Source organism: Lichenostomus cassidix, chromosome 2 (genome assembly GCF_008360975.1).
Source record: "Lichenostomus cassidix isolate B80296 chromosome 2, HeHo_3.0, whole genome shotgun sequence".
In the NCBI taxonomy this organism is placed as follows: domain Eukaryota; kingdom Metazoa; phylum Chordata; class Aves; order Passeriformes; family Meliphagidae; genus Lichenostomus; species Lichenostomus cassidix.
In genome coordinates, this window is record NC_139482.1 from 51,559,637 (window position 1) to 51,580,533 (window position 20,897).

Here is a 20,897-nt window from a genome sequence, read left to right on the forward strand (position 1 = left end):
CCTTCCCTTGCGCCATCAGTATCTTCCCTATGATTTTAGGATTTGGGGGACTGCTAGCCTGAATTGTCAAGAGCTGATTAGTTTGCCTCACTCCAGATGCTGAATCAAGATGCTGACCTGCTCACTGAATGGCAAAATTCCTATTCATTTCCCCTTGTGTTCTTTTTCCATGACATTACTTTTAAAATATCCAGAAGTGATATACTGTAAGTCAGACAAAAAGTCAGTTAAAGAAACCAAACTGCAGCTCTATTTTTTTCCCCAATTGGAATCTATTCTTTGAGTTGGCACTTGATAGTGGATTTGAGTATAAATATAGATTTCAAATTTCAATCCATAAGTAGTTTTTGCACACAAAAACCATGAGGTCAGGGATTTTTACCCCCATGACCATGTTAAAGGATGTATTTGAACCAGCCTCTGAAGGGATCTTTCCCTTGCCACAGAAGAACAAAAGAAGAGGAGGTACCTTGGGTTACTTAGCTAGGTTTTCTGAAGCTACAGAGGGTGTACCCATATTTGAAGAAAAGGTATATTTTTCACATATATATGAAACTAAACCCCAAAATTCCAATTGACCAAAGGGTCTGTTATGCTTGGGCTCCCACATTCCTGGTATCATTTACATTGCTATATGAGTCTACACCAGCTTTTCCAATTGAGGGCAATATTTTCACCATTGTTACTTAAAGACATGCATTTGAGCTTCTAAAGCAGTGAACTGATTATTAATCTGTTTGGTATGACATGGACTGAAGAAGAACACGGTCTCTTAAAAAATGAGACTGTCAGTCACGTTCTAGATGACAGCTTTGACTTTCTGGGTTAGTATCAAACTTGACAGGGGAGCAGAAGTCTCAAAAATACTGATTTCCAGTTAGTTTTGTGAAATGGTCTGTGGGAGAAAAAAGCCATATGACACATGTTCACAAAATGTGTTGCCCTTGCAATTAGGTGCTTAAAATTGTGAAATCCCATCAGCTTCCAGTTGATATCCAATTTATTAATTCTTCCTTGGTCTGTAATTTTTAATCCCCCAGGATTTTATGTCCAATATTTGTTGGTGTACCACTAGTGAGAGATTGGCTCTTCTGTGGCATCTCAGCAACAATTTGGTGTTCAAAATCTGGACATTCCAGTGAATGGAAAATAGTCCACAGAGTGCGACATATGTGTAATTTGTATGTGATATGAGGCACAGAGTTTTCATATAGTATTTTAGCAACCTCTTGAATGACCAAGTTATTTTAAACTGCCTCCAAATATTTATGTCACGCCAAAGGGAATGTTTCACATTGCTATTTTTGCCTTTCTTCTCAGGAGGCTTATGTGATGGCTAGTGTTGACAATCCTCATGTGTGTCGCTTGTTGGGAATCTGCCTCACTTCAACTGTTCAGCTCATCACACAGCTGATGCCTTACGGCTGCCTCCTGGATTACATCCGAGAGCACAAGGACAACATCGGCTCCCAGTACCTTCTCAACTGGTGTGTGCAGATTGCAAAGGTAAGCAGACCAGAATTCCAGATCAGCTAAAACTCAGAGATCTGACAGCATGTAATGTATTTATTTGATTACCTCTCTGCAAATTTTTCTGTTTCACCACCCTGGTCCTAGGTGTCTTATACATGGCAGTAAACTGTTACATTTTCTTGAACAAAATACAATTTTCATGCTGATGAGCAGACCTTAACTATTCTTCAAAATGCTCCCAGACAGCGTAATATTATCACATAGACATTTATATCCAAACCAAACAGCCGGTATTAAAATGATAATGCAATGCAAATGTGATGCAGCACAGGCGACAGGGAAGGCAATAGAATTTGGCAATTCCCATAGCAAAATGCTGCTTCCATCAGTGGATTTCTTCAGGCTGTGTCACAGGAGTGTGGTGTTATTGAATACACCTTCTTGTGTGCCTCAGAGAGTTTCACGCTGTAATATCTGAGGCCAGGGATCAAAACTGCTGACTGTTGAACACCAGCTCCATCCTTGTGCAGTCTGGCTTTGACCAAAAGGCATTCAGGCACCCCAGAGATGTTCTGTAATTTATAGGTGCTGGGTTTGTGTCTGTAATCTAACTGCAATAGCCATAAAAGACTCATTATCTCACCTGGTACTGTTTGCCAAAGAGCAGGAAAGGAGCTGCAATATGGCCTGTAGCCCTTAGCAGCAATATGCTGTGTTTGGATGGTGGTTAGCCATTTGCAGCCATGGAAGGATGAAGCAAAACCAGCAAAAAAATAACTGCAATTTGTTGGAGATTGATCATATGAGATGGTAGTGTCCACACAGCCTGGTTGCTTTAATGCTGCTGATTTCAGGAATGCTGGTCTGCAGGATAACCACACACTTAAAACTTTATCGGTCCCTTGAGGCCTTGTATACATCCCAGGCTCACCCAGATGTGGTTTGCTTTCAGGAAACGTGCTGAGGACCTCAGAAATGTATCCACCAAATGTTTACAGAGCACATTTCTCATCTCAGTGTGTGTACTTTTTTTACATTGCTCTCCACAACAAGTGAATTTTAATTCATGTTTCCACCCGGGATATGAGCTGTCTTTTTGTGACTCTTTTGTTTTCTTGTTTAAGATCAATTACTGCTCTGTCCTGGTTTCAGTCCCTTTGGAGAATGAGCTGGAGGCCATATTTCCCTCCTCCTCCTTCTTCTCCTTGTTAATTTTTAAGGTGGCAAAATCAGTCCCCAGATGGATCCTTGGGGCATCGCTTGCCCGAAAGGTTGCCATTCACAATTGTTTGCTTCTGTTTGATTTTTTTATGTCAGTTCAACATTTGCCCATAGCAACTTCTACCCTCGCCAGCAATGCCTGACCTTCAACATACTCTTTTGTGCTGCTCCACACTGAAGTTCTCCTCAAAGCACTCATAAATCTTGTGTACAGCTTTTTCCCACCAATGTGTCTGGAGTTACTACTCTGATAAAGCTATGCCAGATTTTTGAACCTTCTCTGACTCTTTAAAAATTTACTTATGAGGGGAAAAAAGTTGAAACAAATACATGTCTGGCAGCTAACTAGCAGGAGGCAAGTTCCCTGGGAAGTGTATTTTTCTTCCTGTTTTCACAGCTTTGAAATAAGTTTTCTTTGCATCTTTTACAAACAGTATCTTTCCCTGAGGTATGGAGTCCTCTCTTTCAGGCAAGATGTTATGACAGACCATAGACTTCCCATATGTAGAAACACTGTGAAGGAACTCTTTGAACACATTGGTCTCATGCTCAGTGATGAAAAAGGGCTTAAACCCCAGGCCTGCACACAATTAAAGATCTGCTGAACTTTCTAAACAGGCAGTTCAATATCTTCAGTGTATGGTTATGCATGTGCATGAGTCTTTCAGCCATCAGCACCTTAAACAGCTTAGTGTGACACCGATACTCTGCCTTTCAGCAGCACTGAGTCTTATTATCCTCTGCAGCAAGTTACGTTTAGCAGGAAATTTTTTGTCCTGCTAGGGCTAGATTACAGGATTATTATTTTTTTAAGGTAGTCTGTTTTCTGTCAGCAACTCAGAGTTTTTGTTTCAAGAGCTCTGCTTTCTAAAGATATATTGGTGTGATTCAGTGCACGCTCTTAGTGGCACTGTGCCAGTTTGTTTGGGTGGTTTGTTTTGGCAACATTAGCAGTGCATGGGTGAAGTTCTGCTGAGGGACTTGTGGGGAGGATTTGATGGTGGTCCAGGTTAGAAGTGGGCTTAGGAAGCGGGTGGAGGCTGGAGAGCAATTATTCCCTCCAGTCCTCTGCCATCACATCAACACAATCTTTTTGGTGCTAACTTTGTAGGCTAAACGTAATTTTTTATCAATTCACTTCATAAAAATACAAGTGTATAAGTTACCACCAGCAGAAACGTATGGACTGGAAATAATTGTGGGTTTTGGAAAAGATATTGCCGGAAACTTGGAAATCATGAACCTTCTGATTCCATACACCAAGAGACTGGTCTTGAGGGAAAGGGGAGTAATCTCTGTGGTCAGAAACACAGCTGTTAAATTTATGCTTTAGAAGTCAAACCAGCACAATTTGTTATTTTCTTCCTTGAGAGGCAGTCAGACTGAAAAAGCACGTATGCTATGGCGAATCCAGGCTAATCATGGGAGGCAGTGAAACTGGAAGAACTTGCCTTTTTCAAAGAGGGCTGGGAAATTAATCCAACTCTGAGTTCAGATTAACTTTTTTTTGTCCCATTTTCACCTTTACGGTGGACTGCATCATTGTTAGCCAAGAGAAGGCAGAGTACACTGCTTGTAGTAAAACACAGTATGAGCAGCTCTGAATGGTTGTCTAAATACACTCTGTAGGGTCGGCGTGTGTACATTATGGCAGGGGATTGTTAAAGTCTGCACTGTGCTCTCCTGGAGTCACAGGGTTTGCACAAGTGCAGCTGAAAGCAGACTTTGTCCCCTTATTTCTAAGTTCCATCCTGATTTTGTATTTCTTGAGTTAAATCTGAAAGGAACCACATCCCCTGCTACTATATCCACTATACCCACTACTGCCTCTTTCTCCTTTATCACTCCACCAGTGCATGGACCCACAAGAAGGTTCCTGGAGAATAATAGTAGCAGTGTGAGCACACATCCTCATCTTGCAATAAACATCATGTAAAAGGAGACAGGAGGTGGGACAACTTACCACGTGTTTATGGTGGTGTGTAGTTACCACAAGGCAGCTGAAGTTTGGTGACTTACTTGTTTGTCCAAGCTCCAAGTGGGTGAGGGCTTACCAAGAGTGTGTTATATTGCAGGGAATGAACTACCTGGAGGAGCGGCGCCTGGTGCACCGTGACCTTGCTGCCAGGAATGTCCTCGTTAAGACTCCTCAACACGTGAAGATCACGGACTTTGGGCTGGCAAAGCTGCTCGGTGCAGACGAGAAGGAATATCATGCTGAGGGAGGCAAGGTAAAGCATACTGCAAAATGAACTGAGCATCTGCTGGTGTTTGTGCTTGTGCAAAAGCCTCAAACAAAGGGGGGGAAAAGGGAGTGTGTTTTTCAAAGCTCTCAGCTGCCTTCTCAGCATGCTGCCTTTGAAGCCTGTGGAAGTCCTCTGAAATTAGCCAAAGCAGCATCAGGCCAGTGAGACTGCAGTGGGAGCAGAGGTAGCAGAGCAGCAAATGCTTTTGAAATTCCCACCCAGAATGTCTGGGAAAATTCATCAGCATAGCCAACACCAATAACATTGTGCAGTTATAAAGAGAAAGGGAATGTTGTATATTTATAGCAGAAGAAAGACCTGTCAGACTTGGTTCAACAGGCCTTCGTGTTGTATTGCGTGCTGATGGAGGGAATGCGTCCTGCTGAGAAATTAAAGAGAAGCTGCTTGCAAATATTGCAGAGGCCATAAATAGAAACCATATGAGTGTACATCAGTCTTTGTCATGGAGCCTAAGTTTGGATTTGTGTCCTGTTCTGATAGAAGGGTAAAAAGTAGTTATTTGACCCTTAAAAATATTGTAAAACTGTTTAGCAAGAGAGATTTCTGATATACCTAGTATTCCACATGTTTCCAGGTTCTTCATAATATATGAAAACAATAAAGGGGGATTCAAAAGTTGCCTGTTCTACCATTCAGATAGTTGTGTTTGCTATTTTTGGCTTTTTCCTTGTGCAACCAAACTATTGATTTACACACCACCTGGTGGTAAATATCTATGATAAATTTTGGGTCAGCCTCCTAAGGATTCTTTGTGAATTTTACTAGGTTCCAATTAAATGGATGGCATTGGAGTCAATTTTACACCGGATTTACACTCATCAAAGTGATGTCTGGAGTTATGGTGAGTTTAAAAGCAGTTACAGTTATTGCAGATGGGTTGGAAAATTTCAGGATTTGCTGGTGACTCTACACTGACCTTTTTACTTTCCATTGTGAGAAGAACAAGAGATCAAATATATAAACACTGGGCCCAAATCATCTATTCAACAAAGCAAAATCCCCATGAAACTGCATGTGAGTGAGGGGTATGCTTTGGGTAATGAGCCCTGTCCTGAAAGGGGCTGCAGGTAGGAGACTCTGGCCCATTTGCTGAAGTTCTGCTGTTGCTTTTCTTCAGCAGTTTCACGTGAAATCAAATGGAGCTGACAATAAAGCCACATATCTAGAAGGAGGACTTAAAATCATCAGCCACACTGTCAGTGTCAATCAGTGTAACTCTGCTGTGGTCTAAAATGTTTGTGCTGTCCTGGTATTGAGAGGACAATGCTAAAAGGGAAGCAAAGTGATAACCTCCTTAGAGAATTTATTTTGTATTTGGTAAAGTTCATAAAGCCAGCTTGAAAGAAAGGAGCAGAAAGGAAACTTTTCAAAACAACCTATTGCAAAATTCCCCCCCCCCCATGGGCTCTTATATTCCTGGAAAATATTTAATGCAGATGGTCAGATCCTGTGTCCTTTTCAAAAAAGTACAGCCTCTGGTTCTCTTAATCCATTTATGTATCTTGGCATCCAAAATCTTGTTTTGTATCCTAAGCTACTAGACAATCACAACAGCTACATCACAAGAGTCCATGGTATGTCACCAAATGATGCTTAGGCAGTTGGTTTACACGTCTTTCAAAAACTGCTTTTGCTCATCTCCAGAGAGATTGTTTTCAAACAAAAAGACAACTTCCATTTTTAAAACCACTTGCTGCATTGGTGTCAGGAGACAATAACCTGCTTTTCCTTTCTTTGGGGCTGGGAAGTTTGTGGAATGTTCAACACTAATACATTAGCTAAGATGAAAAAAAATAAATAAAAAAGCAAAACCTTAAAGGGAAGCAGGATTATTTCAAACTGTAATATTAATCTCTCCATAAAATCATGGCAGAAAACGCTTTCTTTCTTTGGGGCTCTTTCAAAACAGTGCTTCCAGGGGATCCCTCTCTGCACCCAGGCCAAGCAGCCCCATTCCTGGCAGTCTCTTTCATCTTCTCTTCCCACCCTGCAGGTGTGACAGTTTGGGAGCTGATGACATTTGGGTCCAAGCCGTATGAAGGGATCCCTGCCAGTGAGATCTCCTCTGTCCTGGAGAAGGGCGAGCGTTTGCCGCAGCCCCCCATCTGTACCATCGACGTGTACATGATCATGGTCAAATGTGAGTGCACACTTGGGCTTGTGGCTGCTCATCTAAGTTGAATAAGTAACTCAGTTGCATTTGTCTGTGCTGTGCTCTTGGTAATGGCACATGAATAGGGTTGTGTGAAAAGACTGGTGACACTAGAGTGTGATTGCACACCTTGAGCTTTACCTAGGAGCATGGGATGTGATTCCATGAGTTACTCATTCAACAAACTAATGTTTTTTCACCATTCACACCACTGTCTGATATTGTCAATTAGTTTAAACTGATATCGTCAGGCAGTATAAATTAGTGCAACAGCAACCACTTTACCTGATATTTTGATTTTGTATGTCTAGGAAATAAAGCTGCCTTCTACTCCAGGTTCCCCCTTGGTTCAATCATATGCTTCCCCCAGCAATCACACACATGGATTAATGCTAAAGGAGTGCTGGGAGTGCAGGCACCACATAAGGATTCAGAGTTCCTCTTCCAATTTGTTAATCGGATTTTTGGCTGGTCTCTTTTTGGCATGCAGGTGTTGCAGTAAAGTAACTCAAGAGCAGAGGGCTTCTGAAGCACTTTTTGGCTGTTTTAGGGCATGTCAAAGGGCTTCTGAACCTCAAACCCCCTTTCCATCTCTATCAGCTACCAAATGTCAGATTTCTACCTGGCTTCCTGCGCGTCTCTAGGCCACGACTGCCACATCCCTGCTTGCTGCTCTGAGGATGTGATAGGCAGCCCACTAGGTGGCATTTAAGACCTTCTCACTGGAGCAACATGTACCTGCTCCTGAAACAGGAGCCACGCTGCCATGAACACTCCATAGTGAAGCACTTTTGGGGAGTCCTAGAGCACCCACATATTGCTGGGGTGGGACAGGCACCACATGAGCTGAGCCTGATCTGTGCTCAGCAGGGCAAGAAGGAGCTGTGTCCAGCAGTGTGCACTTAGCCTGGGAGATGCCCAGACCCAAAAGCAATGTCCTAGAAACTCCTCCTCAGAGATTCTGAGCCCTACTGACACCTCAGCCCCTGTCTTTCCTTAGGTTCAGTCCAGATGTAGAAAGGAGGCAGGCACCCAATCAGGTACCTGTTGCTTTTAAAACACAATCAGTGGAGCATTCCCATCCCTTTGATGCCATTACACTTAATTTAAATGCAAGAGTGTCAGGATCTGGGGGTTGAGCCTTCTTTCTGGCAAAGGACTCAGTTGCACATCTTCTGCTGCTCTGGTCACCTCATGTTTGCAGGCTACAGTGCAGACCCAATTGAACCTGTGCCATTTTGTCTAAAGGAATGCAGGACTCCCAGTCATACCTTTTTATAATCAGAAAGTATAAACTTATATGTTCAAAGTTATTTCACAATAATTATTATTCTTTTAATTTAAAAAACAATATTTAAATACAGGCAACTCAGAGGTAAAGTCAGAAACAGTAGATGTTACTCCTGCAAGAACAGTGAACTCCCAAAGGTTCCATTTAGTCTAAAAGCAAGAAGCAGTTCTTTTTGAATTAGCAGGGAATCATATTTCTAGCCTGATAAAAAGTAACTGAAAATTACAGGATTTTGTTTAATGAGGATACCTTTGTGTAATGCAGATTTCAGATGACATACTACCACTTCATTTCTCCAATATTATAGATGGGCTGCTTCTTCTGAGTTCCTCTAGACACACTTAGCTTGACCTTCATTATTTTTAATTTTAAACACAAGAGTTTCTAGATCAGCTCATCTGTTTGTTGATAACAGAAAATGTGGGTTTCCTAACTAATATCACATGTAAAACCTCCAATATCTATATTTGAAATCTCTTCTAGCATTGATCCACACTAAGCTGTAAGGCCTTACTTTTGTTAAAGTCTGTTTAGAAATTAAATACAGGTTAGTTACAGAAAACTTTCAAAATGTCCCCAGTGAGGATGTTTTGAATTTTAGAAGACATCTGGTACAGAGGGCTTCTGCTGTAGGCTTCCCGGGACTTCATGAAGCAGTCCAGTAACTGTCAGACGGTCAAATCATGGTACCTCTGTAGGCACCCAGTGGTGTCAGTTTGCTTTCTCCCACTCAAGAGCTTTTTTTCAAAGCAGACTAATTTGGATTATCCCTCAGGAGGGACCTGCTTGCCCACATGGAGATAGACCAGCAGGATAGGAGACAGGCTCAGCCTGGAACTTTTCCAGCATAGAGTTTTGTTTCCTTCTTCCCAAAATCTGCACTTTCAATGCTCAAGTGCACATCCATAGCTGTTGAATTAAGTTTTATGGTGGTCCCTAAGGTGTAGCTGCTTTCTTTGTTCCACTCATGGCACAGCTCCTTTTGCTGTTACATTTTATTTTAAGCTTATTGTGTTTGATCACCAAAACAATTTTGTTTGTGCATTGCTTTCCCTGCAGGCTGGATGATCGATGCAGACAGCCGTCCCAAGTTTCGTGAGCTGATAGCTGAATTCTCAAAAATGGCCCGTGACCCTCCTCGCTATCTTGTTATACAGGTACTAACCACAGTGGTGGGAAGACGTCTGATAGGCGTTTCATCTGAGTCCCAAAGTAACTAGCAATGCATATGAAAACACATAATATGGATAATTGAAGGCCAGATATATTGTTGCTTTCCAGGTACTAACATTCAGCTAGAACCACAAACAAAATGTCAAGACTGGTCACTATTTTCTTAGTATTGGTCCCAGTCTGGAACCAACAACAGTCCATACTGCAGTCATGAGAGGAGAACAGAGTCTGATCCTCTTCAAAATGCAGTTATTTTATAGCAGCATGGACAGAGATTGCAGGCCAAAGTTCCCCTAAACTCTTGGTAAATTTGATTAAACACACAGATCTCCATATGGGCCATTTACTGAAGGGTTGGACTTGATCCTTGTGTGGCTCTTCCAACTCAGAATATTCTGTGAATCTGTGAATCAAGATTTTGTATCTTGTCCCTCTTGTTAAATTACTTTGTCTCACAGAGAAGGGGAGAAGCAGGGCTTGAAAGGAGTCTGTGAGTCCTCTCTCATGGTGATTTTTTTAACAGGGAGATGATAGGATGCACCTGCCCAGCCCTACGGACTCCAAGTTTTACCGCACTCTGATGGAGGAGGAGGATATGGAAGATATAGTGGATGCTGATGAGTATCTCGTGCCACACCAGGGCTTTTTCAACAGCCCTTCAACATCTCGCACTCCTCTCTTGAGTTCATTGGTAGGAAATTTTTCCACTGTGGAAACATGACAAGCAATTTTAAGAGTGAGCTGCTTCTCATAATGTCTGTATTTTCTTTCTCTGTCTTTTAAGAGTGCTACCAGCAACAATTCTGCTACAACCTGCATTGACAGGAACGGGGTAAGTAGAATAACCTTTAATAAAGGAGTAACTCCTCCTATGTGGATCAGCTTCTACAAATGAGTCCCTTTAATATTGTTTTTCTCTACTTTCATCCTAGCAGGGGCACCCTGTGCGGGAAGACAGCTTTGTCCAGAGGTATAGCTCAGACCCAACAGGCGCCTTCTTGGAGGACAGCATGGATGACAGCTTCCTGCCAGCCCCAGGTAAGTACCTCCCCTGTGTTTCCGTCCCATGGTCACTCATTCACAAGCCATTTGGTTGCAAATACAATCATTTTCCTTCCTTTTCTGTAGAAAGAAAGCAATTCAAATGCTTTCTACCATTTTTGCTCAGTAAGTGGGAGTGGAAAAGTATGCACATATCATTTTCCTAGCCTTTATCTGTTTACTTCTGACCATTTCTCATTTCAGTTCCCTCATGAGTCAGGTTCCTTATGGTAGCCATGTGTGGAATCTAGGCAGGGAGTTTGCATGTGTGGTTATTTGTTTACAGCTTTGTACTTGAGAAAATATCCTCTAAAACTTTGGTTTCATTCCTTTTACCATTTCAGCAATATAAAGAGTTTTATGGCTGTCTCACTGCTTTTAGAAATTGTTCTACAGAAGGTAGTTCATGGTTTCACGTGGACTTACAGTGTAGGTGGTCAGAGAGAGCCAGTGAGCACTGAGGGAGATGGGGCTGGATAATGCAGTGATGATGCTTTGTGTCCTTAAAAAATCCCAACCAACCGTTCCAAGAATATGCCATAGCTAAAAAGGGTGAAAGGCCCTGCGAGGAATAGCACTGACGTGAAATGTGGAGTCACTGTTACTGCCAGTCCTGAATTTTTTGGCATTTTCCTCATCTCTAAACATTTTTTTCAGGGAAACAGCTTCTGGCAGCTAACCTCCCAAACTGCCATTTCAGAACACTTATCTGGGACACAGCCACCCACATGCCACTAAAATCAGCAGTAGCTATCTCGCTGTCTCCTGGTCCAAGTCATCTTTCTGTTGGTTGGCAAACAAAATTCTTAAAGGTGAACCTCAGGGCAGTATGTTTGGTGCTACAGAGTGGCAGTCCCTGCCTTTGGCTCTTTTCCACTCTGGGAAGTTCAGAGATATGCCATGTGTGAAGAGCAAGTGGCAGCTGGGTTGAAACTACATGTCAAGTGACAAAAATGGCTGCATTCATTTTATATCTTCCTTTTCATTCCTTCTCATTTTTATTTTCTTTTTATTCTAGAGTATGTAAATCAGTTGGTGCCCAAGAAAACATCTGCCTCAGCAGTCCAGAATCCAATCTACAACAACTTCTCTCTCACAGCAAACTCAAAAGTCCCCACAGACTCCAGCTACCAGAATTCACACAGCACAGCTGTGGACAACCCTGAGTATCTCAATACCAACCAATCTCCACTGGCCAAGACAGTCTTTGAGAGCTCTCCCTACTGGATCCAGGCGAGCAACCACCAAATAAATCTGGACAATCCTGACTACCAGCAGGACTTCTTACCGAAGGAAACCAAACCTAACGGTCTCTTGAAAGTTCCTGCAGCAGAAAACCCAGAGTACTTGAGGGTAGCGGCACCAAAAAGTGAATACATTGAAGCCTCAGCATGACCATAGAGAGTTTCTTCTTGCAGCGAGGCAAACCGGATAAGTGAACTGTTGGCTGCTGCAAGAGCGAACTCTGGCTCAGAGCAAATGGCAACCGCAATGCATCGAAAAGCACACCTCTCCATTTCAGCATGGGGCTTTGAAACTGCAAAGCCTGTCTGATGGTAGTTTGGGTCTTTCCTTGCCCGTTTCCATGTATTGAGGCCCATAGCCTGCGCTCGGATGCATGTTGGGATGGAGCAGGATCTTCCCGGACTGAAGAAATACAGATGCATTCCTTTCATTTTCAAATGGTAGCATGGTAAAAAGCCACTCTGGGATGAACTTGAGAGCTGTACACATTGTACAGTCGAATTCCTTTCTACATTCTGTATTTTTATAAATGTTTCTAACAGAATTTTTGGATCTTTTACAAGATCAGATGCTTGTACTGCTCATCTGCTAAGTGTTGCTCAGATCACCAGCAGGAAAAAAAATTATGTTCCAAAACTCCTGGAACTGAAACTGTTATTCCAAACCACCAGATTTTTACAAATTGGCTCCATATACTGCCTTTTGGCCCAAAGGTGAGAAGTGCATCTGAGGGACATATGGGCGATTCTGCCCAGAGCAGTGTGGAGTGGATTGGTCTGGGGAAAACTAGCACAAGGAGCAAAATGGCACAATGCATCACCTGCTGACCACTACTGCTATAAACTGACAAGAGGAACACACCTCCAAGTCACCCACACGTGATTATAAAGTGCTCACAAGTGTGATGGTTTTCTGATGGTCAAACACAAGACTTTTTTTTTGTTCTGATCCTTTATGCAGCTGTCAAGTTGTCAAAATGCCTTTCTTCTTCAACAAAACTGTTGAAGATGTTGCCGAAACTGAAAAATGAAGTGTCAGATAATGTTTAACAGACTTCAATTAAATGTCAAGGAAATGCAAATAGTGGCAAATTGGAGCACTCACGAGACAGACTGGAAGAACTATACTAAATTAAATTTGACTAAGGCAAGAAACACAGGTAGCTCTAGCCCAGCAGCTTTATTTCTCTTCTTAAAGACGCTCAGAGCAGAAATCATTTTCCTTATACATTTGGCAAAGAAAAGGGGTATCTAAGTAGTACACTTTACTTACTTCAAGACAGAATACTGCCAATACAGCCAAGGCAGAGGCTGGGGCTGGTTACATGTCCCTTTGGGGTTACTATCCTGGCAATGCAAGAGGAGCAGTGAGAATGAATTAAGGAAAGAAAGAATAATCTGGAGGGATGGAAAATATTATCTCCTTCGTCTGAAGCACAGGGTTACCTACTGCTTCTTCGAAATACCCAGCATCATCTTCTGGTTATTAGTGTGGTATAGACAGGCAAGGCAAGGCTAAGATTAGCTTGATGGTATAAATCAGTCACAGCAGCAAAAGTAACTAGTCTTTCCAGTGACCCATAAAATCATTCCATCATTAACATTTCTTATGAATGTAGGAGGAGTCAAGTGCCTAAAGTGTGAATTTAGTCAGTCCTTCATATGCATCCCACCAGCAGCTTGGCAGTGCTATTTTAATCAAACCACTAGATCAGAAAGCAAATTCTCATTTGGGGACAAAGGCTAGTTGAATACTAGTTGAATGTTGGCAACTTGCTTGAGGGTAGCATTAGCAGCTGATTCGGAGAGGATCTGTAGTCTATATTAAGTAGCTAGAAACAGTCAAATTTATGCTGCTGCTGTGTTTTGAATACATCATTATCTGTTTCAGTTTAAGTATTGCCTCTGAAGTCCAGGATCAAGCAGCAAACCCTTAGAGCACCGTTTTTACAGATTTACTGAGGAAAGGAGATTTACAGTCATGTGATATAAGCCCTTTTTTAAGTAACATGCTTTAGCGCCTTGTATGTGTACAGCTCATGGGTCAGACTACAGTACAGTGTAAAGGGGCATGTTGGGTCAGAATCCAGAGATTGTTCTTGTTTGTTATGTGGTCTCACCATGACAGAGTCCCAGACACACTGGCATTGAAGATACAATGTTTGACTTGGATTATCACTGGCTTGTATTTAAAACAGTAACCAAAATTCAGTTCCCACGTCCAATTAGCGGCAGATTTCTCCCTGCATTCCTGGGAGCAGATTTGTTGTGTTGCTCTCACAAGTGTGCAACATGTGCGCACAGGCAACACTGCTTTTCCCCACCCACCACCCTGGCAGAAATGTACATAAAACTAAAAAAAGATCTTAACAGAATTCACAGATAATCTTTCAATTTGCTAAATCTGTTGTGTCTCCAAGCAGAACACTAGAAAATCACACAGTGCATATTCTCCCACAGAATCTTTCAAATGCTGTTGCACAAAGGAATTTATTGATTTTAATCTGTTTAATCTGTTAGCTAAAACAAGAAAGCCACTGAGAGAAATAGCAATGTGTACCACTAGCATTATGTAGCATGACAGTTATTTAATGGAGGTTAATACTTGCCCTTTAAAACAATTCAGGAGGGATTCAGTAGCAATTCATTGCTACTAACAAGGAAACTCATCTAAAAATTAAGCAATGTAAGTTTGAAAGAGCATCTTTCTTTGAATGTGATTTTTTGATGAAAAAAGTAGGAAAGAGGATGTAGGACCACAAATGATATGAATGTAGATTCCAGATTAACAGGATCAACTATACATTGTTAAGTATTTCTGGTAAATAGGTGTCCTGTAAGCCATGATTTGTAAATTGGCAGCTCAGTAACGATTCAAAAGCCAGCAAAAAATAAAAACTGGGTAGTGCCTTCAGGGGCAGATCCAGTGGCACTGGGAGAGGATGGGACTCTGCAGCAACTGGCTGTGGCTAGAGACACAGGCGCTATACAAGGTAATGCTCACAGGGTAACAGACAAAAGGAATATACCAAATCATTTCCACCAGGATTAAAAAAAAAAGCACCAAAAAGCAGCAGTAGTGTCCTGGTTTTCCCACTGCAGCTCACTGCATATTTAACAGCAAGGAGGCCCCTGCAAATCATACATACAAATCATCCCGTATGGATGATGGGGAGCATGGTTAGGCAGCATAAATCAACATCTAAAAATAACTTGAAAGGTCAGCTGGAGGTGTGGGTAGAAAAGGCTGATTTTAAAAACACAGCTAAATAGGGAAATGTAGCATTCCACAGCCACTTATAAAAGCTAGCAGAGTTTTATCACTTGAGAAAGATAAAATTTCCCTTTTTACTGTATTTCTCAAGGAAGGCAAATGAAATACTCATAAGTTAGTCCTTAGCATCTATCATAAAACAGTAGTTAATACAGAGCTCCTGTTGCAGTAATAATTTAGGACTTTTAATAGCTTCTAAGTGTATGTAAATATAAGGTAAGAGTCTTCATTTTACTTTGATGTTTTCCAGTGATTGTGTACAGTGTCAGCGCACTTGATTTCATTTTGGGCCTTGGGTTGTTTTCTTCTCCTGCAAAGGGAGTTGACCTGGGAAATTTCCTTCATGTTGCAATTGATTTTGTTAAGTAAATTCATCCAGAGGCCAGGGGCTTGCTTTTGTTCCCAGCTGACAGTCAACATTGAAGTAAGATTTTTTAGAGAGAGCAGTTGGAACTAGATGATGGTTTCTGGAATGCCTTGGGGTGATGCCCCATCCCACCAACCTTACCATCACTTGAAGCCCACCATAGCATCAGGAAATGTGGTCCTGTGGTTTGTTGGAAAGGAAGGGGCTTGTGTGGGGAGAGCAATGCCATGGAAGGGCTGCACCTGACAAATCTGTACCTGAGACAGCTGCTGAATTTGCACAGGGACATCACTGAGGCCACTAACTGTTCCTGGAGGTACAGGTGCTCCTGTCCCTGATCCCAGCTGGATGTGAAGGGGGTTGCAGTGATTACTTGTGCGAAAACCAATGTACATGGCATTCATACCACAGGGGGATCTCTCTTCCCTGGGGGACATCGTTAGGGTTACAACAATGTCACAGGAGCCCAAATAGCTTAAAGAGGTCCCATCACAAGGTGCCTGGGGAATTCTTGGTCTGTCTGCGGGTGCTCCAGGGTGCCAAGGAGAAACTTTGCATTTCCAGACAAGTGCTCATTTTTCACATTCAGGGTTCAACATCTTCTGTTAGTATGACCACTGCCTGTCAAATAAGCAGTTATGATACTCTGCCTGTTGTTTCCTCCAAAGCTTCTCTATGAGAAAACACCTGAATCAGGACAAAGTGTGAAAATGTACCTGTGTCCTCCGTCTTGGTGGAAACTGTATACTCGTGAAATGTCAAACTGTGTATAACACTTAGCAAGAGTGCTTTGTAATGTTTTTTCACCACTGGTTCAAATTTTTATATTGGGATCCCATTTTCTAGCTTTCCTTTTGTAAGTGTTCCCTCTTTGTTCTGACATACAACTTTCAAGGCGCCTTTTTAAAATAATGAAGAAGATAATAGAAAAAAGGAAAGGTTTATACAAAAGAAAAACATGACACCTTCAAGTACCTTGTCAAATGGGCTGCATTAGGACCAAAGATGTTAAGCCTTGTTTTCTTGCTTTAAAGGAATAGGGTATTGATCACCACTTCCGCAGCCTCTTGTATAGAGAAGAGCTACAGAGCTCCATTCCTCACTGGGGCTGGGTCAGACCTCCACTGAGCCAAGAGAGCTTGGCAGGAGGGTGAGGCCTGTCCATAGAAAACCAAACTGAATATCAGGACCACGTATCACTTCAGGGCCAAACCTACAACCTCTCTTCCATATTGCACTTAATGCAATATCTAAACAGAGACACAGCCAAGAAAAAAGAAGCAAGTAGATTATATTTTGGCTCAGTGTCAGGAAAAAATATGATGATGAGAAGATGAGACATGATGAAATAACTTTTTTGTGTGAGGAAGTGTGTAGGCAGGCAGTGAGACTTTAAAACAGTAACACTTTTGGTTATGTATGACTTTAATTTTGCAGGGGAGTTGAAATCACTGAGCTTCCACGATATGCTTTGCTTTCTGCCATGCATCCTGCCTGTGTCTGATGTCTGATGTTCAGGTAGATCACCACCTGTGTTACCATGGCTGTGTAGATTGAGAATGTAGGGTTGGTGCAACCCCTTCTTTTTATGCAGGGAGAGAAAAGTGCAGTCATAGTAGTCTGTACCACTGTTGGTGGTCAAGCTAAGCCTCAACAGCATCCAAAAATGGGTTTCCCAGGGGAAAAAATTGATAACTGGACACCTACCTGGTAAAAGACACACCACTTATTGCATTGCTGAAGTCAGCAAGCAAAATGTCTTCAGACAAGATTTGGGGCTGGTGCTTCATCAACTTTGCTGTCATCTCTAACATGGTGCAGATGGGGCTGTCTGGATGCACAGCAGCACAGGTCCTATGACCTCTTTGTATCTCTTGCTTTGAGATACAAAGGTTTCACCTTGTTAACCTTTCTGATTAACAAGGTGAAAACCAGAAATCAGAACTGCCACAAACAAGTGGACTGGTAGATGTTCCTACACAGCCAATAGAGTACATCATTTCCAGTCAGGCTGAAATTTATCCAGACTCTTCTCCTTACCTCTCACAAGCTAGCTGGAGAGTGTGCATTTGCAACCACCATCAATGTTATCCTCATATTTTATTAAAGGGAATAATCAAAGTAGTTGTCTACAATGGTAGGAGGCTTGGCTCACATACCTACGTTGCTTTTTTAATCCTACATTCCTAATAGTATTCTCCTTGAAATTAATGGGATGTTTAAATTGATTACACTGAGAATATAAAACAAGGCTAATGTTGAGTGATTTTTGAAAATCCCTCACAATAATCAGAGATCCTATGGATCCATTGCCCATTTTAGGCTGCTTTGTATTGATGCAATCAACTGAATACAAGGTATGATAACTTGGTTTTAATAAACTGTCAAGCAATATATCCATAGATACAGACGGTACCCTCATAGCATTGTAAAGTTACTCAACTATAAAAGCACTATTTGTAAAATAAGAAACTCTTGACTTTTATATGGTTTAATGGTTTATACTGTTGATCAAAGATTGTTTGTATATGAGCGATAAAAAATGAGGTGTATATTATTCTTTTTAATTGTTTTTAATTTTTGGAGGACTTTTATTGTAATATACTGTTGTATTTGAGGGGAACAAAAAGCAGTGGCTAGCTTGTAGCTTGTAGACAGAGAAGAACTCATAATAAGGGTTCTTTACTGATGGACTTAGATTTTTTTTCTGGTAGAATTTGTCACCTTGGGGATTTATCCAGTGCTTAGTGAAGCTCGTAACAGCACTCTTTCCTCTCTCCAAGACTCTTTGGCTCTCTGCATGCACAGTGCTGGAGTTTGATGGTGTGAGCAATAATACAGGCAACACTTGTGGCCATTGTAAGTGCAATATGAAAGCCCAGGTGCTGCTTATCAGGGCCCTAAAAAAAGCTGCTCCTTTACATGCCAGGTTCCCACTTCACTTCCATGGCAAGAGCAGAAGCAGAGTGAAAGCAATCCTTCAAAAGCTGATCCATGTGATGTGACATATGAAGCCATAGTGTTGGCCATTTCCATAGTGCATAGCTAAGGTGAAATAAAGTCTCAACCAGTCACTGGTGACTTAAATTGTTGTACTACACTAGGCAGAAAGAGAAATTCTGTTAGCAAAGGCAGTCAAATGAAGCCCCAGTGTACCCTGTGTATGGGTGTTTAATTATCCAACTGGTGGACCATGCAGCAGACAAAGATTAAAGGAATTGCAGGATCCTCAACATAACAGAGCAAAATACACTGCATTGGCAACACAGTAAAGAAGAGAGGAGATGGAACTGTCAGTATGCATTCAGCCTGGATAGGTCCCTGGTATCACAATTAGTAAATGAAATAATTTTTGTCTTTATAGATGAATTTTGTACACAGAAAAAAAAAAAAAAGCCACAACAGCACCTTTCTCATTTTCATCTTTCCATCCAGTCCCTTCCAGTACGTAGACTGCATGTTTTACCAGCTCAATCTATTTTATGCAGAAACAATGTAGTCTTAATCTTCATATTACTGGTTCTCAGAAATGTCTAATGCGTATTAATGCATGATATTTTTATTTTAATAAAAGTAATTAAATAAATACTTGGTTTTTTGGCACATGATTTCCTTCCCCCTGCTTTAGAGATCAGCTGACTTGAGAAGATACTAGACAAGTTAGTATTGCTATGAAGAAGAATAATTACTATCAAGAAGGAAATTGAAATATATATTGTACATCTGTGCACCTCCTCTGTGAAGATCAGAAAGAAAGTTGTAGATTTAAAAGTCTTTATCAGACAGGAAACTGCTGTTGTCTGTATCTGACAGAGGCAGAGCAATGCCTCTGTACAGACCCCAGAGAGGTGAGGATGCTGACTTGCTAAATCCCACTTTCAAAGCACCAAAAGCGAGGAACTTAAAATGAAGAATGGTGTAAGTGTAGAAAAGCGTGGGTGTTTGGGAAGGATGAGCATTGAGAAATTCCACTGAGTTCAATGCAGTCAACTTCAAATAAACAGAAAAGTGACAGAGGGTGCAAGAATAGAAGACAGCCAAAGAACCACAGCTGCAGTTTAACCTCCATATCTGCGTGCACAGGATATGGCAAACTAAGATAAGATATAGAAAATTGCTATTAAAAGATAGGAGAGGAATACAAATCTCTTCCACAGGCTCCATCATTATCAACAGCAGCACTAAGCATGCCTCACCCTTTGGCACTCCTGACCTCAACCCAGGAGATCAACAAAGCCAGCCTCTGGGGAACTAATCTAAATGCCCAATAATTGCATCAGAACATGTCAGAAATGTGTAAGGCAGCCGATAAAAGAGGTAATGTGCCCTGACAAGGCCCACGGCTGGACCACCTACCATGGCACCTGGGACAAACCCATGTGCCTCCTACAGCAGTGAACATGGAAGGGCTACACTATCACTCTTTTAGACAGTCACATTTCAGCAGTAACTGATCACAAATGACCCTGTTTGTTCCTGTCCTAAGGCTCTGACCGGGGCAACACTTCTGCAGCAGCATTTCGTAAGGGGTGTTTGTACCAGGCATGGGTCTGGCAAGAAAGAGGGACCTTGAAATTGCCAAAGGCACGTGATGGGAGCAGCAGTGAAGGTGACTCAGATTCGTTACAGTGGCATTCCGTTTGCTATCAGAGATGGACTCAGTTCTTGTGTCAGACATGCATCAGACCCATGGCAGGCCCCCAGGAGAGGTGCCACTGGCACAGCAGGCACAAAGGCACGTATCCTGCTCAGGGTGCTTAGTGGGGTGGCTGATGCTGCTCCCCACATCATGAGGTGGCTGGCTCAGAGCCCATCCATAAGTATATATGGGGAAGAAAGCCCCCAGTTCCACAATGTGAATTATTGCTGTCATTTATTTGAGAGAGGAGCTGGAATTACAGATCAGGTGATGCTTTAAATTGTTTGCTGGGAATTGAAATCTCTCTAATAAGCACCATCTGTGTGAAGTTCAACACCAAAGCTCTTGTTGCAGAAATCCTTTTACTTGAAAATGTGTTTTCTTTCTTAAGAGAGCAGAAGAATGTTATTTAATGTGTGTGTTAACCTCAGAGACTGCTGCCTTCAGTGAGTTACAGCCCCGTGAAACTGAACTAGCTCAGAAATAGCGCAGTAGGCGTTTGTCGTCTTTATCATGTATTGTATGCATGCACCTTTTTTCCCTTTTCTTTTTCAAAAGGGTACAGACTTATGGATTGCATTAGACTTCACACTGTCCCTCTCAGATAGGAGTGATGATGATACAAGAGATGAATATCCTTGTCTCACAGACAGCTTTTATTTAGCAGTGTTTGTCTTGGCCCTGATTTAGCAAGCCAAAGTACAGCTAGTGAGGGCCACAGCCGGTAGCATAGATTTCCATCTAGCTCTTGGAGC

At 41.9% G+C, this 20,897-nt stretch overlaps 1 protein-coding gene across 3 annotated transcripts in view; it reads left to right on the plus strand.

Moving 5' to 3' along the window:
- EGFR (epidermal growth factor receptor) overlaps positions 1–19,089 on the plus strand; it is a 155,932-nt gene extending 136,843 nt beyond the window's left edge. For 2 of the 3 annotated variants that reach the window (XM_085051539.1, XM_085051537.1), the window contains exons 20-28: positions 1,321–1,506; positions 4,770–4,925; positions 5,727–5,802; positions 6,955–7,101; positions 9,464–9,561; positions 10,101–10,268; positions 10,362–10,409; positions 10,510–10,615; positions 11,637–19,089. In XM_085051539.1, coding sequence (XP_084907665.1) covers positions 1,321–1,506; positions 4,770–4,925; positions 5,727–5,802; positions 6,955–7,101; positions 9,464–9,561; positions 10,101–10,268; positions 10,362–10,409; positions 10,510–10,615; positions 11,637–12,013 — 1,362 coding nt within the window. In that variant the 3' untranslated portion in view covers positions 12,014–19,089. The remainder of the gene's footprint in view (positions 1–1,320; positions 1,507–4,769; positions 4,926–5,726; positions 5,803–6,954; positions 7,102–9,463; positions 9,562–10,100; positions 10,269–10,361; positions 10,410–10,509; positions 10,616–11,636) is intronic. The other variant, XM_085051538.1, reaches the window with a different exon arrangement.
- The last annotated feature ends 1,808 nt before the right edge of the window (positions 19,090–20,897 follow it).